We start from the raw sequence: 27966 nt of genomic DNA, 5'->3' as shown, positions 1-27966 counted from the left end.
TCGAGCCCTGATAGAATGACTGACTCACTGTAGAGTCAGTCGAAAATTTTTATATTGGAATGAGTGGTATTTTGGCAAGCTCAGCAAAAAATAAGGTCATATGCACCTTTTCGTTACATTTTCAAATGAAAAATGAGTTTTGTGGATTGTCAAAACTCCCTCTGAAAGGGAAACTATTCAACTTATTCTATCTTTTAGTAAAATAACAATGATCATTCATCCATCTATCATCTTCTATACTATAATAAAGGAAAGAACTGGATTATAAACGTAGCCTATACAGGTGTAAAGTAAAGGAAAATTATGTTTGACGCTTTATCACGTCAGAACTATTTGACTGAACTTTTGAAATTTAACTTGAAATGTTGCATATAGATTCTTGCTTAACCGAAGGTGTTTATAGACCAATTTTAAATTCTTCAAGATTTGATTACATCAAGTTTTCAATTATCCGTCATGCTTCCAGTTTGTATGGAAGCAGCAGAAGATTTCTCTTAAAAGGGAAATTAGAAGATAAGTATGATTGGGGATCGTTTCGAATGATAAAAACAGGTTTTCTGCCACACCCAATTTTTTCCGCCATTTTGAATCCAACTTCTCTTTTAAATTGAAAGGTGATCATACTGATTTACTTGAAGTGCACCATAATCGACCGAGGATTCTTATAGGCCCATATTGAATTCTTCTAGATCTCATTACGTCAAGGTTTAAGAAAGACCCTTGTGAAGCACGGGTTACCTGCTAGTCATCTATAAATGGAATATTAAATATTGATGATTATGACATATAACTCACGTTGTGCTCACTTGAGCCAGCCCACTGCCTGAAGCCATCTCTATGCTTCCTTCTGGAAAATGTGAGATACTACATTAATAGCTGCTTAATTGGAATTGGAACTAATTTTATTGAGGAAAAGACCAATTTATAGTAAGAGAACAATTCACAGTAACATTCTTGAAAATTTCACTCATTTTTGAAAAATCATCACTCAGTACTCATTGGAGATAGGGAGTCCCGAATGATCTCATTTCATTCAGAATTTCATAATCTTGAAAAAGGCGAGATTAAATTTTACTTTCCGATCACTGGATTTGGCGGAAATAGCTGAAAACTGGAAAATGAACTAAAAATACGAGGATTCTGGGCCACTCTGTATATAGCACAAGGAAATTTTACATGAAGAATTTGGTTCTGGACTTCTCTCATGTATCCAAATAATATAATTATTGGAAAATTAGGCCTACAATATAAATTATTGCAAGCACCAATGTATATAGTGACTGGACTATAATTCTTTTTCCAAAACATATGTTTCCTTATTATTTGGATTGCTGAATGCTAATTTATTGTGGATGCTATAAAATTGTTTCCAGGCTTATGTTTCTAAACATTATATTAAAAAATCCCAACTATAATATAAATCCAATTCAAGCTCTCCCTTTCTTTCATGTCCATATTGACTTGACTGGAATGAAATATATGAATGAAGAAGGATTGGATTTCATTCATTTGGGTTTGAATGAGAGAGGATATCCAATTTTTCATCAATTGAATAACTTGAAATATTATTCTCCAAATTTTTTAAGTAGAAAAATACTTTTTTCGTATTTTACAGAGAAACTAAGAGAAATTTTTTTTCAATCCTATGAAGCTCAAGATTTCTATTATGATCAATAACAGTATTTTTAATAACATAATAATTATTCATCTATTCATTTTATAATTGGATTTTATTGATTTATCTCTCAAATCTCATTAATTTCACAAAAGTCTCATCCAATTTTGTTGATATTTAGGGCTGGTTTCCGAGCTCAGGATTCAGATATAAGTTCTACACTTTAAACAGCTGTTGTCAGAAAACTGGCGTTCCAAAACGGGGCATAGTCTATTGAATTTTGAAAATCTGGTGTGGCGCACTCACACGACTTTCCTTGCTGTTATGAAAATTCATCACTTGACGCTAGTGTTCCCGCGCATCTCAAGTCTACTATTCAAAGACTTGAGCCAGCTGGTGACAGGGCGATAACGCTGGAGACACACGAGGTCGGTCTGCTATCTCTTCATAGTTAATCTATATATATATATAAAAGCGAAATGGCTCTCACTCACTGACTGACTGACTGACTGACTGACTCACTCACTCACTCACTCACTCACTTGCATAACTAAAAATCTACCAGACCAAAAACGTTCAAATTTGGTAGGTATGTTTAGTTGGCCCTTTAGAGGCGCACTAAGAAATCCTTTGGCAATATTTTAACTCTAAGGGTTGTTTTTAAGAGTTTAAAGTTCGTCTTTTAGCATGTACATTCTTCTTCTCCTAATCTCTTTATTATAATTGAAATTTCCATATCATATGTTACTATAAAACTATAATCTAGATAGAGTACCTCTTCGAAACAGTTGTTAATTGGCAACTAAATAATTTTGTCAGATTGGCATTAAGTTGAGTTGACTTTGTTAGGTTGGCACCAAGTTGGCACCATAGATAAATGCATTTATCGCGGAAAAATTGATTGGGCACTGCTACTTCAATCCTGGGAATATTATATAACTAGCCGTCAGGCTCGCTTCGCTCTCCATATCCGTTTAGCCAGACGTTTAGTCTGGACCCCCGACTGGATTGTCCTAACATATGAAAAAAATGCTCAAATGAAAAATGCAGGCGAGCGAAGCGAGCCTGCTGATCTCATTCTTGGACGATCCAGTCGGGGGTCCAGGGGGCGGAGCCCTCTGGCTAGACGGATATGACGAGCGAAGCGAGCCTGACGGCTAGTCATTCAGTAAAATCAACAGTAGTTGCCAACAGTTTGCAATTGGATAATCACATTTTCTCGAATTTCGAGCTTATTTTTAATTTTAGGTGAAAATGTTACTCAACATTAATTGTAGAGATTCTCATGCTCAATCTTTTCCACTCAAAATTTCTTGTTTGGGGCGGAGATCCTAAAATTTTTACAGATATAAGACTTGTGGCAGTTGATAGAGCTTATCGATGACTATTGTAGGTATAACTTTAATCAAAATCGTTGGGAACGTTTTCGAGAAAATCGCGAAAAACCCTGTTTTTGACAACATTTTCGCCATTTTAGCCGCCATCTTGAATTTCATTCGATCAAAGATGTTCGTGTCGGATCCATATAGTGTGAGGACCTTAAGTTCCAAATTTCAAGTCATTCGGTTAATTGGGAGATGAGATATCGTGTACCCAGACGCACATACACTCATACACACACACACACACACACACACACACACACACACACACACACACACACACATACAGACCAATACCCAAAAACCACTTTTTTGGACTCAGGGGACCTTGAAACGTATAGAAATTCAGAAATTGGGGTACCTGAATTTTTTTCGGAAAGCAATACTTTCCTTATCTATGGTGATAGGGCAAGGAAAGTAAAAACTTTAAAATTGAACAAAAAATAGAATAAAGATGAAATTAATAGTGTAAAGTTTTAGCTTTGAGAAGATAAAAGTTATCATAATAGCTAGGGTACTACTGCACCCTGTTTCAGAAAGCCAATTTTCCGACTGGAGCTTTTCAAAGTCTAATGCCCGGTTGCAGAGTCGACAAATAGCGTCGCCCATAGTTAACAGCGTGGACTTAACTATCTAACAGGCCAATCTCGTTGCAGAGACGTTCCGTTAGCTATTGCTCTGCCGGTAGGTAACAGTACGCCAACAAACACGTTTTTCTGTTGCAGAGACAGATTTTTTCGTATAGGCAGATGACGTCATCTGAAGCTACCAATAACTAAAAGTGCTCTTTATTTAAATGCCCAGAATTGTGCTTATAAATCCACTATACATTCGCGCCAAGTGTATTTTAAGTTTTTACCATATGCAGAGTCATTGGAAATTTATCTTGTAAACTGGCTGCTTTGTTTCCAAGACATGTCAAAATGCCAGAGGACAATGAAATAGTTCTGGTCATTTTTTTAAAATAATAAATACACCAGTCACTTATTTTTTACTTCCACCTCTAATTTTATCTTACTTAATTCATTCATAGCTATCAAAAAATCAAACTAACTGAGAATAATTACAAAGTAGTCTGCAGGTTACGATTTTGATTCGTAACCTCCAAACATCAAAAACATAATAAGCAGAGCAGACAGCAGTGTTGTGATAAACAAGCGCCATGCTGTGACGTCATCCGACTGGAGGTTTGGAAGAACTGTTCACAGTGATTCCCTCCCCGTTGCCAAAACGTTAGTTGGATACAAGCATACCAGGCAAAAAGTGGTATGAGCAGCAGTGCGACTTAAGTGTGTGCCTTGTCAGGGCCATAGAAAAGGGGTCTTGCAAACGACTCTGCAACGAACATCTATTCATGAGCGAGTTGTTAGACTAATGGCTCTGTTAGCTATGGGTGACTTCATGTAGCGACTCTGCAACCAGGCATAAAACTAATAAGCTAAATCCCCAGCTTGGAAACTGGCCCTTAGAGGCTCCTAAAATGGTCTAGAACTCCATTATAATCTCATAATTTTATCATAATCTCATCTACTGGTGGAGCTTCATAGTTCTAGAAAATTTGAATTACAAATTGAGTAAATTTGTTTTGATTATAAAAATTGAAAAAAGTTGTACGATAACAATGGAAATGGTCCTATCACAATCCTCAGTAAATTCATAATCCCTATCTAAATTGTAGGTTTATCTGTTCAGATGGTAGACTGTAGTTCAGTCATGATGGAGTGCATATTTGTGAATTTACAATTTTATACATGTGTGAGACAATTCTTCCTCATATTATATTATCAAAGATATGGATGACTCACCAAACTTCACCGAACTCATATCAGCTACATCGAGATATTTGAATTCTGTAAATTCATAATAATCTTCCATATCTAATTGTCCAGGAACCTTGCCATGTAAGACAGTCACTCCATCATAAAATTTTATTTCTTTCAGTGTAACCCGGTTGTAGTCATTATAATTGTAGTCATATAATTGTTTTATTGTGAAAGTATTCATCACTCCATATAATGACAGTTTGCTCTATAGTATTGAACAGATAATAAAAATTATGGTTATCACATACCATAATAAATTCATACCGTATATTATAATTTCCAGGAGTACATTAGGATGATTTTAACAATATGGAATTGTTGAAGATTGTGAACTTGTGAACTCATAACAATATGGCAATATTCAATGAAATGGAACTTACAAGGAATGTTCTCGATGGTATGTATTATATTATCGATGTAGGCTGACCCTACATGGATACTTATCATACGAGCACGGTTGTCAAGGTGACTGTTACAGCAAAGAACGTTTACAAATAATAACAAGTTAAGTTTTATGAGATACGTTGAAAGATGATGTTCTATTTCATTTTTACCTTGTTCAATATTGTTATCTTTTATCTTGTTCAATATTGTAAACTTTCAATGAATAGAGTGTTAATCAAAAAAGCACATTTACAACAATATTGTATAATAATACTAGTAGTTCTGTGAACAGTAGACCTCACGTTCAATAAGTTACATTGACCTGTTGCTATGTTTCATCAAAAATTGATAAGTGATATTATCAATTTCAAATGTCTAGAAAAAATTCTAATAAACATAGTGCTTTCTGTCCTATCGTACCGTGACGTGTCATCCCGGAATGTGAGTGTGAGTGCTGTTATCAGGTCTGGCTGCAACTGTCTACAACGTTGATGGAAAAATACATTTTCAAGATGTAGAAAAAAGTGTTATAGTCCACTAGACAGCTGATTTATGATGAATAACTCCATAGTCTGATTTTTCCTCTAATATTGGCTCCTTTTTCCTTTTATATTATCCTTGAAATGCAAAATTTTCAAAAACCTTGTATATAATTATGTCGACGCACAATTTAAAAAGGAACATACCTGTCGAATTTCATGAAAATCTATTACCGCTTTTCGCCGTAAATGCGCAACATGTTAACATATAAACATTTGAACATTAAGAGAAATGCCAAACCGTCGACTTGAATCTTAGACCTCTTCGCTCGGTCAATATCTTTCTTAATATATTTTTCCCTCAACAACAATTCCTGATCATCTCAATTTTCCATCAAATCTCCTTATCGAAATAAAGACTGAGATAATTCTTGGCAACAGGTGGCCATAAGCAGACATACTGCGCAGAATTCCCTCAGAATGTTGCAATGTAGACAGACAGACAGACGATGTATGTCTGTCTCCTCATGTTGTTTTGAGCCTAGATGACGCTTGCTCGGCTCTCGATGAACCTGATAGATATGAGAGGTGCATTATATGCACAACAGGCACTAGCTTAGAAGAATTCTGTAAGTATAGTAGTTCCATGATTGGGCATCCTTGAAGTACTTTCTCTGGTTTTGATATGAGAAGCATTTGCCCGCTACCTTCAGAAACAAATTTGAGATCATCTTTGAAATAGTTCAGATTTGTTTACCTATTTCAAGATATCTTTAACAAGCTTGACCAGAGAAAGCCTTTGATCAGGAAGCTTTATTGAACTGTCAATGTGGTCTGGGGTGATATATTGTTCATGGCGTTGAAGAATGTAGACAATAACTATTTTAGCAGTGCTGTAGTTTATCCTTTTGATTGGCTTACAGGTAATTGGAAACAGAATTACAATACATCGACCCTTAGTGTATATATGCAGTGTCTGACAGACACTCACCAATTTTTTATTGACGAGTACCGTATTCTGGTCAAACTATGTAGGATGCCAATTCCTCCCTTTCCAGTATATTTTCTTTAAATCTTTCTGAACTCAATTATTGTATTCCCTTTTTTCGATAGAATAATGCGAATTCAATTTTGAAATCTACAGTCCTAGTTTATAGAATCATATGAATGTGGAAACATATGATCAAAAATAAGAAGCTTCCAATAGTATTATTCAATGTCATGTTATTTTTATTCTCAAAAAACTCATTGACGGCATCATTATAGCTGAAACATATGTCATGACTAAACTATTCCAAAAATGGTAGGCTACTTAGATTCTCATTCTTATTCATATTCAACAGTAGCCCTGAAGAAAAATACAACTAATGCTATATTATATCTCATGAGATAATGTAAATTTCACTATCAATGTCAATTTTTTTCAGAAATGAGTTTAATACACTAATACATCACTAATATTGATTATTTTCAGTTCCAGAAGTGCCAATGTCCTATCTCAATAAAAAGATAAAACGTTATAAAGTTTATACTACCAATGTCATGATTCAGTAACTAAATTATAAATAACTGTTATTCCACTCTCAGAGTGCGAAAACTACAAATGAAGAAATATGTAGTATTTAGATTATCATTCATACTCCGTGCCAGAACTACCAACGTCGACTTCTGCACTTTTAGCACTCGCATTTCTGTATTGAAATGCTGTAGTTCGAAAATACAAGGTGAACTTCCAAGCTGATTTGTGAGAAAGTTGATATTTTGACATAGGTACTTCTTGCACTAAGCCACAGCATGGACCAAATACAGCATGGACAGGTTTCAATTCTTGATCTCTCATGTATTACCTTACATTGGTTGAGTTCAAAGCCACTGATCGGTGAGTGAACGATGAGATTGGTGAGTAAACGTGGCTCTGAACGAAGTACTGTTTTGTCGTTGAACGATTCATAGACTCACATGCAGCGCTAGATTATTTGGAATTGAAATCGGCCATTAAGGGGACAGCCTGGAAGATTATTGGATACTGAAGATCTTGAAGATTTTTGTGATCTTTAATATTACAAAAAATATATATCATATGATATATCGCGCTAAAATACCTCAATGGAACCTTTAATTTCAAGTAAGAGCTAGCATTGGGAAGGCATAGGTATTGTGCGTTTATACCTCTTTAAGGTCTTTGGTCTAACTGATAAGAAAAAAAATACGTCATATCCGGTTCATTCACTGATCAGTTAATCGTACTTTTCCACTGATGGAAAAGATCGTAAATTGAGTAGCTGAATGTAAACAGACATGGCTGAGTACGACGTTGTTTACAAATAATGGACTCCATTATAATGTATTTGGGAGCAGAGAAATGCATGATAACATAAATTCAATAACATTTAAAATATTTTACAAAGCATTTAAAACTACTACAATGACCTGATGGTTTTCCATTTTAATTGATTACAATGAAATAGGTTGAGTTCTAGTTTTGTTTATAGAATATGATCAACAGGGGGAACATCTGTCAGTCATGACTCATGAGCAACCGTTCAGCCACAGAATACACACAAAATGGGAGGTATCAATCTAACCAAGATTTGAGTGCACCAAGACCACGACACATGACTGCATCATCTTGTTATAGTGAGGTCCATGTTATAATGGCAGTGGATAGAGATAGAAGAATAGCGATGCCGATTTTCTGCAATAATCAATTATATTTCTATGCTATCGAAAATATAATTGGTATCGTTGTGGACCAAGAAAAGGATAGTACCACCGGCGTTGTCAAAAGATACAAGGATAGCAAAACCAAAGTTGATCAAATACTGTCATTATAATGTGGACCTCACTATAGAAATTAAAACTACTGCTGTATTACAATAATACATTTTCTTTGAAGATGGCAGATTATGGCGTCAGGATACTAGCCGACTTTCCATTCTGTGGTTCATCTGTGATCACTAATCTGTGATCAGGTTTTTTCTGAACGTAAAAAAAACTCGATGGAATTGATCAGTGGCTTTGAACTCAACCATTGTTGTTCATTTATTTACGGTATTTTTTTATTCACAATACAAATCATAATTAAAATATGATTGGGAGAAGACAACAGGCATAGCCCAAAACTGTCTTCTCCCATATTTTTACAAATAAAAGTTTCAAAAAAGAATGAGGTTAGATTTCACTTTTCACTTCAAAAAGTCCAATTTACACTTCCAAACTAATGACTAAACTAAAAATTTTAAATTTTGATATTTTAAAACTGATCAACAATATTCTAAAACTAATCAAAAACAAAAATATTTCAATCAAATCTCTACGAATTGGAAATTTCTGAGTAATTTTACAACATTTTGATCCAGAAAAGAAACATTTTGTTCTTTCTCCATATTAATTTTTTCTAGCATGATGTGTTTTTTTTATAATTATACCTAATAAATCCATTCTTCTTCATTCACTTTCTTTTTCTTTTCAATCATTTCAGACCTTAAATCCATCGTGTATTTAAATCTGTGTAAATGTTGGAAACTGTATACACTTTGACCAAGGAAAATGTAGCATACACACCAAGGGTTTAATGTGGGAAGATGAGAGATTGATCTGATAGTGATACCTTGGGGTGATCCACATTTGAATATTTTGATGTATTTTCACTTTTTCAATGAGAACTAAGGAACTTCAAAATAATGTTACTACTTTAAAAGTGAGGTCGACGCTGTTTAAGTTTCAATGTCACTAATCTGATGTTATATCAACCTGTTTATTCTTGTAAAGAACAATCAATATTATTTCCTTTGTCAATAGAATATATTTTTCTCGATGATTGGAAAAAAAAACAAAAAATGAGAATAAATGTTTTGGTGATTAATAATATTTCTGCATTCTTAGAATCGATTCGGCAGAGTTATAGAACCAGGAGAAGATAGCGATATCTGCTTTGTTAAATGATAGACAATGATAGCATCAGCAATGTTAATCATATAATATACTGCTTTTACAATGTAGACCTCACTTGAATGAGCTAATATAATGTAGAAATAGGAACTATTATACTCAATTCTAAATAGAGTTCTTACATTGTCTTTATCAGTGCAGTTCCAAATTTTAAGCGTCAAGAGATTGAAGTCAACATGGAATTTATTCTTATTGTTTCCACTTCCTTGTTCAGATACTTTTGTGAGATATAGAGTATTATTATTCAAGAACTCTCTTCTAGCTAGCTCTTCCTCTTCAACACATCTATTGGAGAATCATGTTTGAATGTTACAAAGAATCATAATTTCAAATTCAAAATTCAAATTCAAATTGGTTCATTCATAGAATATTACATATTCACAAAATATAAAAGTGTTATAAATTACATGAATAAATTCTCCCTGCCTGGATGATTTGTCCGTGTGCAGGGAGGAGTCGCAAATTATCAGACAGAGGGCAAACACTAGCAATAATAGAATAAATTACAAAGTATGAACAATATCTTAGCATTATTAACACTTAGCAATGTTATCATCACTGCAGTGTAGCCAGAGCTGAGTCGCGATTTTCTTCCAAGCCGAGCCGTGCCGAGCCAAGCCAGGCCAAATCCATCCAGGGCTACTGGAGCGACTCGGCTCGGCTCGGCTCGGGAGAGACTATTTGTAGTGTGTAGGCTGTTCCGGCTGGGCGCGTGTAGTTATCAAAAATCTAGATCGCCTAGAGATCAAGATAGGAAGATTTTGATTCCAGATTCGGATTTAGCGCTCTCGTGAACTCAAAATTGTCAAAGTTGGAAAATCCATGAGCACTTGAATCTATTCATTTTTTATTTTATTAGGTGATAAAAGGAGAAGTTTTCTGATATTTGATTTTATATTTTGATTCATTTTTCCAAAGTTAAAAAAATGCTTTTAGAAACTAGAACGTATAATATTATAGTTTTGAATTATTTATGTTCAAACTTTTGATTTCTAGACTTTAAACAGCTGAGTCAGAAAATTGGCTCTCCAAAACGGGGTGCTGTCGCAGTCATAGTACTTTTTTTAGTCACGTGTAATAGTCTCGTAATAGTCACGTGTAAATTGAATTCTGAAAAACTAGAAAATTAAACACAAGAAATAAAGAAATGATAAAAACGTTTCCAATTATAGAAATGAAAAAATTAAGATTGTCATGAAAACTGCAACTACACCCCACTTCGGGAATCCAATTTTCTGACTCCAGCTGTTTTAAGTCTAGAACTCAGCTGATTCCCGAGCTCGGCAGCTGACCCTAAGTTTAGTGATCTAAAGCTTCTAGAAACCTTCGCTTGTTCCTTGGTGAGCGAATGAATTATTATCATCAATTAACTTAGTACATTTTTACTATGCCAAAAGAAAGCCATACTAAAATCATAACTCCCTTGTTTCCGGGTATTTTCGAAAACGGGATCTATGCTTATGCAATCTGGGGTGCTGAATCCAATAATTCTAAAATCAAAATTCCTCTATCTCCATTATTGGACGATTTTGATTTCAGTGGAAAGGATGGACTTGAAAAGTATGGCCAGTGATTTTGCACCGAGCAAAATCCACAGGCAAAATTCGTAAGTGTGTAGAATCCTTTAAATTTCCATTTATTCCCACTTCGATTCCAGATATTCATTTATACCAAAATAAGTATTCCAATTCATTTTTACTTGCTTATAATGTACCTTCATATGATCTGACAGACTTGAGGTGATCCTTTTTGTCTTTTATTCATTATCATCCTCCTGTATTCTACGGGATGGATTCAACAACGATTCCAGATAGACCTATGTTTCTGATTTGATTAGTGCTAGCCTACTTGTGTTCCCCCTCTTACTATTCTGTGAAATTGTAAGGCCGGGACACATGCAGGGTGGGTGAAAAGTCCAAGAACGGCTTAATATCTCATACACAAAGGTTATTTGACGGTGGGTGTGATTGGGGATCCTACTCAAATTGAAAATACTACTTTACTATGACTTTAAAAATCTGTTCCGCCATCTTGGATTCGCCATATTGAATGCAATTCTATTCTTTAAAATAGGAAGGTGGTCATGCCATACATGATTCCAATACGAAATTTGAAGAAAAAAATGGCGAAAACCGCATATCGATATCTCAAACCGTTAAGAAGATATTCACATTATTAATCAATACTATTCAGAGCAGAAGGAGAGAAATAAGTCCGAGAACGGCTTCGTATCTCATACACAAAGGTAATTTGATGGTGAGTGTGATCAGGCATCCTACTCAAATTGAAAATACCACTTTACTATTACTTTAAAAATATGGTCCACCATCTTTGATCCACCATATTGAATAATACTTTTTTTCAAATAGTAAGGTTGTCATTAGATACATATTTCGATACGAAATTTTAAGAAAAAATGAATGACGAGAACCGCATATTAATATCTCGAAACGTTCAGAAGATATTCACATTATTAATCTATATCATGCATAACAGAAATATGAAATACATATATGTGGTACCGTATTGATTAATAGTGTAAATATCTTCTAAACGGCTTGATATATCGATGCGTGGCTTTTACCATGCATTTTCACTTCAAATGCCTTATCAAAATCATGTATCGCATGACAACCTTCCCATTTAAAAAAATAAAGTTGCATTCAATATGGTGGATCCAAGATGGCGGACCAATCTTTTGAAGTCATAGTGAAGTAGTATTTTCAATTTGAGTAGGATCCCAAATCACAAGCACCAACAAATAACCTTTGTGTATGAGATATTAAGCCATTCTCGGACTTTTCACCCACTCTGTATAACCGCACCGATGTACGGCCGAGCTGAGTCACCACCTCCATAAAAATAAAAATTTGTTGATTTCAGCTGATCCATATCAGCCAGTGTTCTATTGGTGTAGGAGCCCTACCTTAGCTGACGTTACCATCAACCAACCACCTGTCATGCACTATGACTATGTTTACAGAGGTAGTGGCTGAACCTGTGACACGATGGTAGGTCCCAGCTGAAAAATGACAGTTGTAAGGCCTATTGATGGCTTGAATTTCTATATCCTTCCGGCAGTCACGCTGTTGTAAAAATTACAAAAGTGCCAGTTTTTTCGTTGCACAAAACTATTGAATAGGGTGGTGTTAAATTCAATTAAATTGCACAATTATTAAACTATTGAATGGGGTGGAGTTAAATTCAATTGAATTGCACAATTATTCCCTCTTGGATTATTTTGAAAGAAAAGATATGAGAAAGGGAGGGGTCGCTATTTATAAAAATGATTCAACTATGACTGGGAGTTTAAAGATTATGGAGATAGGTAAAAATTTTTCCGAGCAAAAGATTTTTGAGTGCTGTGACATACAGGTTGAATTGGATAATCAACATATAATTCTGTCATCAATAAATAGGAGTCCTGATGCTAGTGTTGATATATTTGTTGAAAAGTTGAGTGCCTATCTCAAAGCATTAGAACCATTCTTGAACTCGCATGGAATAATAATAGGGGGAGATTTTAACATAAATATAATGAAAAAAGATAGAGCAGCAAATTGTTTTAATAACTTATTGAAGAGTTTTGGTCTGAACTTGAGGATTCTCTTGCCTACTAGAATTACTGAGCTGACGTCAACCTGCATTGATTGAAAAATAGATTGAAACTTGAGAATTGGACTGATGTGTACAGTGAAAATGATATTCACAGGAAATATGATACCTTTGTCAAACTATTCTTGTATCACTTTGATATTTCGTGTCCTTTCAAAGAGAAAAAGATCTACCGAAATAAGATAAAATGGATTGATGAGAAAATTACAAATCTTAAGATTAATATGGTAGACCGTTATGAGGAATGGAAAGTAGACAAAACAACTGAAAGAAAAGATATACTACAAGCAAGCTAAAAGATTGTATAAAACAAATGTTGCACTTGCTGGAGCTTGTTGGTATAACAGAAGAATAGAAGCGGCCAGTAATAAACCTAAAGAGTACTGGAAAGTAGTAAACGAATTTAGGGGAAAGGGTCAGAAAAAAGTTGAGAAGTTAATTTTGAGGAATAAGGACGAGACTGTTAAAAATCCTAAAAAGATAGCAGAGATTATGAATACACATTTTGTAAACATTGCAGAATCAATTAGTGAAGAAATAGAGGGTGGGAAGAGGGCGCAAAGCGTGAAAGAGGCTGAAGTACAAAGTAGAATACTGAATTCTGTTGAAATAGATGAATCCACCCTCAAACACATAATCTCCAAGTTTGCGCAAAAATCTTCATATGGTTTGGATGGAATTAGTATGAAGGTAGTAAAATTCTGTGTAGAATAAATAGTCTTGCCTTTGTTACACTTGATAAATTCTTCAATAAAACAAGGAATTTGTCCTGATGGCTGTAAAACAGCAAGACTCAAACCTCTTTTTAAAAGTGGGGACAGAACTGATTTGAATAACTATCGGCCAATCTCTCTGCTTCCGGTTATTTCTAAGATATTGGAGAGAGTCATTTGTAATCAGCTTATAGATTACCTGGAGGATAACGACATTCTTTGTAATAAGCAATATGGTTTCTGCAGATCTAATTGTACCAAATTGTTACTAATAGATTTCCTCAACTATTGTATTGATGCGATTGAGTCGGGAGAGGCGGTAATCACTTGTTTTGCCGACCTCTCCAAGGCTTTTGACTGTGTAAATGTAGATCTGTTGATGAATAAACTCAGACTTCATGGTTTTGGAGGCTCTGCATTGGAATGGATGGATTCGTATATGACAAACAGGTATCAAGTCAAAGAGATTCAACATGGAACTAAAAATAAAATAAAATTCACACGATCAAAGCCTAAATTAATTGTCTCTGGGGTCCCTCAGGGTTCTATTCTGGGCCCCTTGTTGTTCTTGATCTATGTGAATGATGTTGCAGGGTCGGTTTCCATCGAGAATCTGTATGTTTTTGCAGATGATACGACTCTGGTGACAAGAAGCCAAGACTTGAGAAAATTGGAAATTGAGTCCTATGTTAAGATGAATATCTATGTCTGTGCCAATATTTTGCAAATAATAAATTGATGTTGAATGCCTCGAAAACAGATTATATGTGTCTACAAACCCATCAGAGTAGGAGGTTAAGACACAATGAAACACCTAAATTTTTCATTGGAGAGTCGGAATTGGTAATCAAGAGCTCAATGGACTTCTTAGGGGTGAAACTGGAGGAAGGGCTGGGTTGGGGGGAACAATTGGATAAGATCGAAAGTAAAATAGCGAGTGGAATTTTTGTCTTAAGGAATTTAAGTAAATTAAATAATAAGCCTCTATTGAAGTCGGTCTATCATTGCTTGGTGGAGTCACATATTACATATTCAGTGGCCCTATGGGGAGCTAGAGAGAGTAACCTTCAGAAAATTTTCATTTGTCAAAAGAAAGCTTTGCGCACTATGGTGAGGTTGCATCCACAAACACATTGTAGGGACTATTTTATTTAAATGGAGATTCTCAGTGTTCCCTGTCTCTATATCTTGGAAATGTGTGTATATATTGGAAGGTGTTCACTACAGACTATTAATAAGACGCATGAATATAATACACGGCATAAGAGTACCTTCCCGGAATATCATGAATTGACTTTGTATGAAGAAGAACCCTGTTATATTGGTAGAAAGATTTACCAAGTACTACAAATTCGGTTGCGGGAAATATTAACGATAAAAAAGTTTAAACGAAGTTTGAAATTATTTCTAAAGGAGGAATGCTTTTATAGTCTGAAGGACTATTTTGATTACTGTAATAGAGTCAAAGACAAATAGTAATTATATACTAGATATGAATTTAATGAAAAATTAATGGTGTCTCGCTTTTTCTAGCACTTTGACTTGTCTGACGCCGTTGAGGCCAACCAGACGTAATATATATCTATCTATTTATCTATCAGTGAATGAGTCACCTATGCATTCCAGAACTTTCCCCCCATCACGCCACTGAGTTGCTGTATCAACCGAGCAATGATTCAGTCTTTAGGTGCAATTTAGTCGCGACATTGCATAAGTAGCACTGTGCATGAGATAGCGAAAGACTGTATAGGGGGACTGTAAACGAACCGATAACACAGAATTGATGGCTTTGCTTGATGTACCTTATTGGGCTATGAAATGTAACCATCCAAATGTTCATAGGCGTAAAATAATCCAAAAAGATAGAAAAAGTAATATTACACAATCGATTAATATGTTTTGACAGTAAACAGAGTACATAACACTTGGAAAATTGGATGCTGTACAAAATATAACACGCGACTGCTCATGTGATTGAGTAGGGCGTGACTGTCGGAAGGATATCCAGGTGAGGTGAGACCTTCCTATGAGGGACTCAAAATCCATACAAATTCACTTTTTTACTGTTTTTTAATGTACTCCCACGTGTTGTCTGTTTTATTTTCTATGGGAATAAATAATATATTATCATCATTTATTCATCACCATGTTCAAGATATCACTCACATCAAGTTGGTCCGAGAATTTCCATATATTTTCGTCCACTTGGAACCCATTAGCAATGTTCTTTCTGCGTGCTGAGACCTGGACACATCCAGGTGGTACATCATCTTCGGATTATAATTGCTCTCATCATACCGTAGTGTTTCAAACATTCTGGTTTTGTAAAAAAAAAAAATAAATGTGAGATAGGAGTCAAAAGTATTCAGAAGTCATTAGCGTCAAGCGTCTTAAGACTACATGTCAAATTGAGACACAACATATATTTTGGAAATATATATTTTCTCAAGCATCAGGTACTATTATGTATCTTCTGGAAAGCAACGTATTGCATCCAGAAAGATACACAGTGAGATTTTGGAGTTAAGTCCTTTGAGCACAACGCAGTGTTACAGTCCGTGTCCTGTGGCTTTTCCTACCAGCTTAGGCCCGGTTGTACAAAAACTGGTTGGACTTCACCATGATTGATCTCACTGAAACCAATCAGAGTGAGCTTTTTATAGAAGTGGCTTCTCCAATTGGCAGTCGTGGGTTTAATCACGATCAAAATTCAACAGGCTTTTGTGCAACTGACACTTGTAATCGAGCATTTTCAGTGGAAGCCCATGAGCTGAAATTCATTCAACATTCTCTTTCCACTGTTGGTGTTACGTTGCAACTCTCTCATTAATGAAGAATCTCTGTGTATAGGAAGCTTTCTCCAGGGAAGCTCTGTAGGGAGATCGGAACCCTGCTATCTCCATCTAGTGATCAAAGACATCTGAATGCTGATGTTTTTGTGAAGCCATGAATATAACCCTGCGAACCATACCTTGCCAATATTCTGTTACAAAGTCATGTAGGCAAAGCTGTGGGACACATACTGTAGGTTTTCTACTTCTTGATCATTGGAATTTTCTGTTATCAGCTGATTGATTCCTGGTTTTAGTCATATGATCCATAGTTATTCAAGTTCCATAATGGCTAAAACTCGGTTCTCATTTTGTGCTCAAACTTCATTAGTTGAAAACGACTGGCATTGTTGTCTGAAGACATCAATATTGTCCAAATTCCAACTGTGCTGGAAGAGCTGATCTAATAACTTATCGTTATTTATGTTAGCTATCTAATGCCCGGTTGCAGAGTCGTCACATGAAGTTGAAAACAGGCAGTTACCTCATTTACAAAGCCATAAATTCACTTCCCGTTGCACAGATGTCAAAGTGAACTATAGCTCCCATTAAACTAAAAATCTGGTGTGGCACACTCACACAACTTTCCTTGCCGTTATGAAAATTTATCACCTGACGCTAGTGTTCCCGCGCATCTCAAGTCTACTTATAAACAGAGATCTGAGCCAGCTGATGACAGGACAATAACGCTGGAGACACACGCTATTGAATGATTCAATAGAATCAACAGTTGCCAACAGTTTGCAATTGAAATAATAACATTTTCTCGGATTTTAAGCTCATTTTGAATTGTAGGTGAAAATGTTACTTAACATTAATCGTAGAGATTTTCATGCTCAATCTTTTCCAATTGGAATTTTTTGTTAAAATTGTACCTAAAGCCTGAGAATAGGGAATCTAAACCGAACTTCGCATAGATGGGGCAGAGCTCCTGAAATTTCTACATATATATGGGACTTGTGGCAGTTGATAGAGGTTATCAATGACTATTTTAGGTATGAATTTGAACAAAATCGTTGGAGCCGTTTTCAAGAAAATCGCGAAAAACCCTGTATTTGACAACATTTTAGCCGCCATCTTGAATCGCATTTTATCGAAATTGATCGTGTCGGATCCTTATATTGTAATGACCTTAAGTTTCAAATTTCAAGTCATTCCGTTAATTGGGAGATAAGATATCGTGTACACAGATGCACATACACTCATACATACACACACACACACACACACACACACACACACACACACACACACACACACACACACACACACACACACACACACACACACACACACATACACACACACACACACACACACATAAAGACCAATACCCAAAAACCACTTTTTTGGACTCAGGGGACCTCGAAACGTATAGAAATTTCGTAATTGGGGTACCTTAAATTTTTCAGAAAGCAATACTTTCCATACCTATGGTAATAGGGCAAGGAAGGTAAAAACGTCCAATCAGACACATGATTCCGTTGCACAGTCGTCAGAAAGAGCTTATTCATGTTTCCAATAAGTAAAAACGGTCAGTTGAGTTATGGGTCCAAAGTTGTGCTGTTAAATCCAATATCTACTCCCGCCTAATGAATCTTAGAGGTTGTGATAGCTTTTTTTGAAAGATATATTTTTTCCCCCTATGTTTTTTCAAGTTGTTTATAACCTCCAAATCGCTAAATATGGTGAGAAATCCCGCCAAGAGTCGCCATATTGTTTATTAATTCTATGTGAATGTCTTCCAGGTCTGTTAACATTGATGTCGATTGAAACTTTTTCCTATGCCAAGACATTGGTTGGATGGAAGCATGTACGAAAATGTACGAAAAAAGTGAATAGTGCTTATGTGTGATTTATTTGTGATGCTTATTTGAGATATAGCTAAATGGGCTTTGGCAAATCACTGTGCAAGGACCAATCATTTATGTCAGGGATTTTAACTGAGTCTCACATATAGCTATGTTTCATTTTATTTTGATATTTGAAAGTATTAACTCAACCTCCCCAATTGAAACATAATTTAAAATAATCTTTCAGGTTCTCCAGAAAAATTTAAATCCCTCAAGTTTGAGTTTCTCACCCTGTCGTGATTGACGACAACATTCACACACAAATGGAAATGCACCTTGAGGTTCATAACCTCAACATTGTCGACAAAATAATATTATGTAAGCTATTTTGGTTTTATAGCTTCGTTCTTTAGTTCTGAAAGAATTGTTACATGTAATTTCAGGATGAAACATCTTTATTGCTTTGGCAAAATTATCGAGCTCCACTATGTGTTGCAATAACTGTCTCACTCAAGCAATAAAGTTAAGTTCTAACTCCTGATGGATAATTATTTTCTGTAATTTTGTACATAAGCCAGCAATTTTGGTTACTTGGGGCTTCTGACCCTCACTTCAATACTTGGGTTAGCCCACATTTTCTCTTCAATCTCCAATAATCAATATTCAGTTCCCAAGATAATTCAAATGTTGTGTTACTTTTTCGATTTCCCATTGAAGTTATCCAACTGTTTTGTTCCACTCTTCCATTGGCCTACACCTGTCGATGAGTCATGTTCAAATATAACATAGGAGTCTGGAACAAAGTTGAGAACAAGGAATATTCAGAAACTTTCAAGCAGTTCAATTGATTTGCAGTATACTTGCATAAAGATTTCTTGTTTTACTCTCATATTGAGCTGTGTTCAGACTGGAGCTAGATTCCTATAGTAAGGTCCACGTTATAATGGCAGTGGAGAAAGATAGGAGAACAAGGTTGCGAAACCTCTGTTTTGTCAATGCCTTCTATCGACGGTAGCTGATACAGGTTTATTAATGTATATCAACTGTTCATTCTCATTTAAAATAATCAATTGTATTTAATTAAGCAATGAATAATATTTTTTAATAATTTCATAATGAATTCACATAGGTACTTGAAGTGAAATATTTTGTTAATTCATTATAAATTCTACATTGCTAAAAGATGATCTGGCAACAGAGCAAAGCGAGAAAGAGATAGTGCTATCTACTTTGTTAAATGATAGACAAGGATAGCAATATGGTGCCATTGCTAATCGAATACTGCCATTAAAATGTGGACCTCACTATATATACCAGTGGGAATATAATATTGCTACAAGTTCTTATTGGCCATCCTCACTCAGCCCGGCTAAGCAAGCATTCTTTTAGAACTTATGGAAATTATATTTCCATTGATTTTGTCACTGATATAATATAGGAAACCATCTTCAAGTTAAAAGCCATGTAGTGGTGAACAGTGAATATATTATTTCCATGAGTTCTAAAAAACTCCTGCTCTGCTGGGCTGAGTCGGAATATTCCAATTAGTTCTCGTGGTAATTATATTTTCACTGTCCAATGTTACTAATAATGTGGAAATCAAGCTTAATTCACCACAAACATACGTGTTTTTAATCAGCTGATGCTATTTTCATAAATTATACCTTTATCACCAGCCACTAATGATACTGCAGGTCTGTCGAACATGTCTGTCTTTACAGTCGCATGTCTGAACAGACTATATTTGTGTCTTTTGTGAAAAGCATAGAAGGCTGTCTACAGACATGTCTAAACAGACTATATTTGTGTCTTTTGTGAAAAGCTTGAAAGACTGTCTACATACATGTCTGAACACACTATATTCGTGTCTTTTGTGGAAAGCTTGAAAGACTGTCTACAGACATGTCTGACCAGACTATATTTGTGTCTTTTGTAAAAAGCTTGAAAGTCTGTATACAGACATGTCTGAACAGACTATATTTTTGTCTTTCGTGAAAAGCTTAAAAGACTGTCTATACACATGTCTGACCAGACTATATTTGTGTCTTCTGTTGAAAGCTTGAAAGGATGTCTACAGACATGTCTAAACAGACTATATTTGTGTATTTTGTGAAAAGCTTAAAAGACTGTCTACAGACATGTCTGACCAGACTATATTTGTGTCTTTTGTGGAAAGCTTGAAATTCTGTATACAGACATGTCTGAACAGACTATATTGTGTCTTTTGTGAAAAGCTTGAAAGGCTCTCTACAGACATGTCTAAACAGACTATATTTGTGTCTTTTGTGAAAAGCTTAAAAGACTGTCTACAGACATGTCTGACCAGACTATATTGTGTCTTTTGTGAAAAGCTTGAAAGTCTGTATACAGACATGTCTGAACAGACTATATTTGTGTCCTTCGTGAAAAGCTTAAAAGACTGTCTATACACATGTCTGACCAGACTATATTGTGTCTTTTGTGGAAAGCTTGAAAGGCTGTCTACAGACATGTCTAAACAGACTATATTGTGTCTTTTGTGAAAAGCTTAGAAGACTGTCTACAGACATGTCTGACCAGACTATATTTGTGTCTTTTGTGAAAAGCTTGAAAGTCTGTATACAGACATGTCTGAACAGACTATATTCGTGTCTTCTGTGAAAAGCTCAAAAGTCTGTCTACAGACATGTCTGAACAGAATATATTCGTGTCTTTTGTGAAAAGCAAGTTTGTCTACAGACATGTCTGAACAGACTATATTGTGTCTTTTGTGAAAAGCTCAAAAGTCTGTCTACAGACATGTATGAACAGAATATATTCATGTCTTTTGTGAAAAGCAAGTTTGTCTACAGACATGTCTGAACAGACTATATTTGTGTCTTTTGTGAAAAGCTCAAAAGTCTGTCTACAGACATGTCTGAACAGAATATATTCGTGTCTTTTGTGAAAAGCAAGTTGTCTACAGACATGACTGAACAGACTATATTCGTGTCTTTTGTGAAAAGGCTAAAAAAGCTTTTCACTGGTGATATTTTCTAGAGACTTTAGATTCATATCACTTTCAAGCTATCAAAATAAGAACGTTCTCTCAGAAAAAACTCTTCTTTCTATCATCACTTTTCGAGGATTGAGTACCTGCAGTCAAAATTCCTGAGACAGATCATTACAGAATCGATATGGGTATTAATTTTCCCCTTTTTCTACCATCAGTCTAATTGGGAAGTTGGAGAAATTTTCAATAAAGAATTAATATAATTTGTTCCTCTGTTTGACATTTCAAGGAGAAATGAAATCCTCTTCACTCTCCTGCTTTGAATTATCTGTTTATTATTAATCGAAGATTGAAGCATCCTTCTCAATAATAATTTCTTATTTTTCTCAACATGTGATAAATATCACTGGAAACTATGATATTCATATATACTGAAAAATGAAATATTACAGGACATTTACTCACTCAAATTATTGTACAATTTGAACTTCTCTCCTTCCTTTTGATAGTATCTGATTCCTTCCATTTTTGTCTGATACTCGTTATTGTACATTTCAAACCATAGCCTATCCAGTGGTGTGTGCTCTATTACACGAATATCATTGGGTCTCTTCAGGGTTTGCTTGGTTATAACTCGGACAATCTCAGTCGGTGAAGAAGTGGTGGAAGCTCTCTAACGAACACAAAGCAGATTCGATCAAAGTTCATCTCAGTCCACAAAAATTGTAATGGATGAAATAAATAGGCTACTATGGTTTTGGAATAGAAAAATACTACGGTTTTCTGGAATGCTGGGAAACTCAAAGTATTCAAAAAAATCCACTTGTGGTAAGTTTATAGCCAGCAGGCTCGCTTCACTTGCTTCATCTGTCTAGCCAGGGAGCTCTGACCCCTGGCTGAATCATCCTGAGATAAGAACAGCAGACTCGCTCTGCTTGCCTGCATTCCTTGTTAAATATACTCCCTGAAAAATAGCATTTTCTTGAAGGGACATTTGGCACAGAGAAATGGACCGAGATCAGCAAATTACTGTGATGAATAGAGTTATAGGAAGAAGTGCAGTCTATTGTTATTGTGTCGATTAGAGTCAGTTGACTGGAGGATTCCAGACAGGAGACTCTGTGAGTTCAACATGACCGCTTGAATACTGTAAGTGACATCTGTGAGTATTGGCCTCATTTTCATCCTATTCTGTCTAAGATAAGAGGGCATAACATATAGAAATTAAGAAATGCCAAACAGGAGGCACTTGGATTGCTCGTGGCTAATTCTGCAAATCCCTGTAAGGCTGCTCGGGGAAGAAGGCTCCAGTCCTCTCTCCCCTCCACTGATTTTGCAACAGCTGAGGATTCCAATCAGTATTTTTCGGGCTCAGTTGATAATCTTGTGAATAATTTCATGGGTCCCACTCAATGGCATAGTGAGTGAGTATTCCCTCAATTAGTAATTTCAGTGGAGACAGGTGAGTGTGAAGGATATTCTAAGATTGGTCAAGGGCTTCAAGTCTACCACAAGCAGTGATGTCTACAATATGTCAGGTATATTTTTGAAAAGAGTGATAGATACTTTGGCACCATTGCTGGCATTCCTTATTAATGTTTGCTCCAGTGGAGGAGTCTTCCCAGATGTGCTCAGAACCTCAAAAGCGGTTCCCATTCACAAGAAAGGCACTCCTAATGAGGTAGGCAGTTTCAGACCTGTATCCATGATTACAATATTCAGCAAGGTTTATGAGGCTGTCATGCTGGAGCAAGTTTTTGACCACTTTGAGAGACATGGGCTTTTGGTTTCTACTCAGTTGGGTTCAGAAAGGGTAAGTATACAAGTTTAGCAGTGGAGACTCTTCTTCAGGTAATTCTAAGGCCTTTCGAGTTGAGACAATCCACCCCTGTTCTGCTGTGTTATCTTTCAAGAGCATTCAATTGTATTTCACATAGCATTTTGCTAAAAATTCGAAAGATATGGACTAGAGCCTGATCCACTGAGAATGCTTGGCTCCTATCTGTCAGGCAGGAAACAGGTGGTCAGTTGGAATGGAAGGGTTCCATCTTCCACAGCTGTTAAGCACGGTGTACCCCAGGGTTGCATTTTGGGCCCTTTCCTTTTTATAGTAGCTATCCACGACCTACATTTTGAGTTGTCTGGCAAAGTTATCATGTATGCTGATGACACCACTTTGTTTGCTAGTGATCCCAATGCAGATATGACTAGAGCGCAGGTGGATGATTTGCTGGAGGTGACTGCCAGGTGGTTTGTAAAGAATGGGTTGACATTGAATAACGAGAAAACACAGGCTATCACTTTCAGCCCAGCTAGAGGTACTCTTGGTAGTTATGCATGTGTTAGACTTCTGAGCTTTGTTCTTGATCTCGAGCTGTGTTGGGGAGAATAAAGATGATTTGCGCTCCATGCTTAGCAGAGTAATATTTCTGCTGAGACGCCTTGAAATGGAAATGATATTTGAATCCACAAGGATGACCTACCATGCTTTTTCTCATTCTCTTCTAATTTATGGTGTGAAACTATGGTGTCACTAAAGCAAGGTGGACAGAGTATTGATCCTCCAGAAAAAAGTCATTTGCGTGTTTTGTGGTGTTCCTTATCTTGAGCACTGTAAGCCTCTTCTGCATTGTAAAATTTTGACTGTTTCAAATGTGTATATTTCTCAATCACTGTTAGCTATAAAAAAGGATGGATCCAATTTGACTAGAAATGAGGATATACATAATTATAATACTTCATACTTACAGACATTGTGCAGATCTGCATGTCTATAGGATAAACTACACAAGATTTCATCTTGTCTCCCTCTTTCCGATGTGAAATTCTATAACCACCTACCGGAGAGAGTTAGGTTCTTGCCAAGTAGCTTATTTGCCAGCATGGTCAAAAAATGACTCTTGGATACCCCTTTTTATAGAATTGGTGAGTTTTTTGAAATGAGTGGCTGTGAGGGTTACATTGTTAAGCATAGTGGGAAGTAGATTTTGGGATGTGATTTATTATCTATGGGATGTACTTTACTTGTTTGTTGATGCTATTCGATGGCTAATACTTTATTACTTGGTGAAATTTTTATATTAAATCGAACATAATAAATATTATGATATTATTATTATATTGTGTATCATGATATTATATTGGTAATAGAAGTGGACATATTATATGATTAATATAAGTTGGACATAGTGAAAATAGTTATCACATAACGACAATGAGACAATGGACTTTTTGAAAGCTGACATTGTATATTGTATTTTATTCATAATGGATGTTGTATGTGACCTGGCTCATGTACTGATGTACTTTGACCTAAATAAAATCATTATATCGTTGAATCATTGAATCATTACTCACGAGAAATTAGAGAATGCTGGCCAGTCAAGAGCGGTAGCTTTGCTACTTTTCCATCCCTACCTCTGTATGCCATCTTTGCTGTGTATTTCCCTCTCAAGTCAGAGATTATTTTGTACAGAGTATAGTAGGTTACTAAGTAACGGTTGAATAGTAGGAGGAGGTGTGACAAAAGAGAAAGAGTAGGAAAAAAGGAGGATTTGATTGATAATTAATAAGATGAAAGTGAGTGAATATGCAGAAATAGTCAGGTCTGATCAGGCTTCATAGATGTAAATCCATATTGCCCTTTGAACTTAGATTCTATAAATATTACAATCCACTCGATTCCTCTATAGAATATGAATGAAGGAAGTATAAAGGTGCATAGACCTACATACTAAACAGGTCATGTACTATCATTCAGCTTTGGCACTTGACACTGGGGAAACACAAGCAACAACGTTAGCGCATGCGCATACCCAATACCCTCTGTGCAACTGCAATTTTTCTCACTATTTCAGAGGTAGCCTGCTATAATTAACTGATTTTGTTGATTTGAAATGTGCTAAGTATAATTTGTTTTAGATATTTAATCATATTTGAATTGCCAATAGAATAGTTATTTGTATATCTGAAGTGGGAAAAAACCGTTTCCCCGGTAAGGGGAAAGTTTGATGCCTGAGGTGAAGCCAAGGCAACAAATCTCTGAGGGAAAAAAAATTCTCACTCTCGATCCACACGTTTTCCTTCATCTACATTAGCCTATGTATAGAAACTGCAAATCATTCTGGTTTGTAAAAAAAAAAATAAATGTGAGATAGGAGTCAAAAGTATTCAGAAGTCATTAGCGTCAAGCGTCTTAAGACTACATGTCAAATTGAGACACAACATATATTTTGGAAATATATATTTTCTTAAGCATCAGGTACTATTATGTATCTTCTGGAAAGCAACGTGTTGCATCCAGAAAGATACACAGTGAGATTTTGGAGTTGAGTCTTTGAGCACAACGCAGTGTTACAGTCCGTGTCCTGTGGCTTTTCCTACCAGCTTAGGCCCGGTTGTACAAAAACTGGTTAGACTTCACCATGATTGATCTCACTGAAACCAATCAGAGTGAGCTTTTTAGAAGTGGCTTCTCCAATTGGCAGTCGTGGTTTAATCACGATCAAAATTCAACAGGCTTTGTGCAACTGACTTGTAATCGAACATTTTCAGTGGAAGCCCATGAGCTGAAATTCATTCAACATTCTCTTTACACTGTTGGTGATACGTTGCAACTCTCTCATTAATGGAGAATCTCTGTGTATAGGAAGCTTTCTCCAGGGAAGCTCTGTAGGGAGATCGGAACCCTGCTATCTCCATCTAGTGATCGAAGACATCTGAATGCTGATGTTTTTGTGAAGCCATGAATATAACCCTGCGAACCATACCTTGCCAATATATCTTTTACAAAGTCATGTAGGCAAAGCTGTGGGACACATACTGTAGGTTTTCTACTTCTTGATCATTGGAATTTTCTGTTATCAGCTGATTGATTCCTGGTTTTAGTCATATGATCCATAGTTATTCAAGTTCCATAATGGCTAAAACTCGGTCTCATTTTGTGCTCAAACTTCATTAGTTGAAAACGACTGGCATTGTTGTCTGAAGACATCAATATTGTCCAAATCCAACTGTGCTGGAGGAGCTGATCTAATAACTTATCGTTATTTATGTTAGCTATCTAATGCCCGGTTGCAGAGTCGTCACATGAAGTTGAAAACAGGCAGTTACCTCATTTACAAAGCCATAAATTCACCTCTCGTTGCACAGATGTCAAAGTGAACTATAGCTCCCATTAAACTAAAAATCTGGTGTGGCACACTCACACAACTTTCCTTACCATTATGAAAATTTATCTCCTGACGCTAGTGTTCCCGCGCATCTCAAGTCTACTTATAAACAGAGATCTGAGCCAGCTGATGACAGGACAATAACGCTGGAGACACACGCTATTGAATGATTTAATAGAATCAACAGTTGCCAACAGTTTGCAATTGAAATAATAACATTTTCTCGGATTTTAAGCTTATTTTGAATTGTAGGTGAAAATGTTACTTAACATTAATCGTAGAGATTTTCATGCTCAATCTTTTCCAATTGGAGTTTTTTGTTTAAATTGTACCTAAAGCCTGAGAATAGGGAATCTAAACCGAACTTCGCATAGATGGGGCAGAGCTCCTGAAATTTCTACATAATATGGGACTTGTGGCAGTTGATAGAGGTTATCAATGACTATTTTAGGCATGAATTTGAACAAAATCGTTGGAGCCGTTTTCAAGAATATCGCGAAAAACCCTGTATTTGACAACATTTTAGCCGCCATCTTGAATCACATTTTATCGAAATTGATCGTGTTGGATCCTTATATTGTAATGACCTTAAGTTTCAAATTTCAAGTCATTCCGTTAATTGGGAGATGTGATATCGTGTACACAGATGCACATACACTCATACACACCCACACACACCACACACACACACACCACACCACACATACACACACACACACACACACACACCACACACCACACACACATACAGACCAATACACAAGAATCAGTTTTTTGGACTCAGGGGACCTTGAAACGTATAGAAATTTCGTAATTGGGGTACCTTAAATTTTCGGAAAGCAATACTTTCCATACCTATGGTAATAGGGCAAGAAGGTAAAACGTCCAATGAGACACATGGTTCCGTTGCACAGTCGTCAGAAAGAGCTTATTCATGTTTCCAATAACTAAAACGGTCAGTTGAGTTATGGGTCCAAAGTTGTGCTGTTAAATCCAATATCTACTCCCGCCAAATGAATCTTAGAGGTTGTGATAGCTTTTTTTGAAAGATATATTTTTTTCCCCCTTTGTTTTTTCAAGTTGTTTATAACCTCCAAATCGCTAAATATTTATTTATTTATTTATTTATTTATTTACATACAAAAGCTCACAGAATAAATCCATGAAGAGCCTTTGACATCAACTAGTTTAGATACATAATTTGATGCAAAATAAGAATGAAAAATAAAATAAAATTG

The 27966-nt window shown here is 35.8% G+C and overlaps 1 protein-coding gene across 1 annotated transcript; it reads right to left on the bottom strand.

The window, feature by feature from the left end:
• Positions 1 to 791: 791 nt before the first annotated feature.
• Positions 792 to 22266, bottom strand: LOC120354271. The gene is made up of 6 exons (XM_039441166.1): positions 22023 to 22266; positions 19283 to 19379; positions 16129 to 16278; positions 9757 to 9919; positions 4803 to 5025; positions 792 to 847 (listed from the first exon to the last, which is right to left on the bottom strand). Exons 1-6 carry the CDS (start codon positions 22108 to 22110, stop codon positions 792 to 794), a joined length of 777 nt encoding a protein of 258 aa, XP_039297100.1. The 5' UTR covers positions 22111 to 22266.
• Positions 22267 to 27966: the final 5700 nt, after the last annotated feature.

The sequence above is a fragment of the Nilaparvata lugens genome, chromosome 14 (assembly GCF_014356525.2).
Source record: "Nilaparvata lugens isolate BPH chromosome 14, ASM1435652v1, whole genome shotgun sequence".
NCBI classification, from domain to species: Eukaryota; Metazoa; Arthropoda; class Insecta; order Hemiptera; family Delphacidae; genus Nilaparvata; species Nilaparvata lugens.
This window is presented reverse-complemented; position numbering and strand designations above follow the sequence as displayed.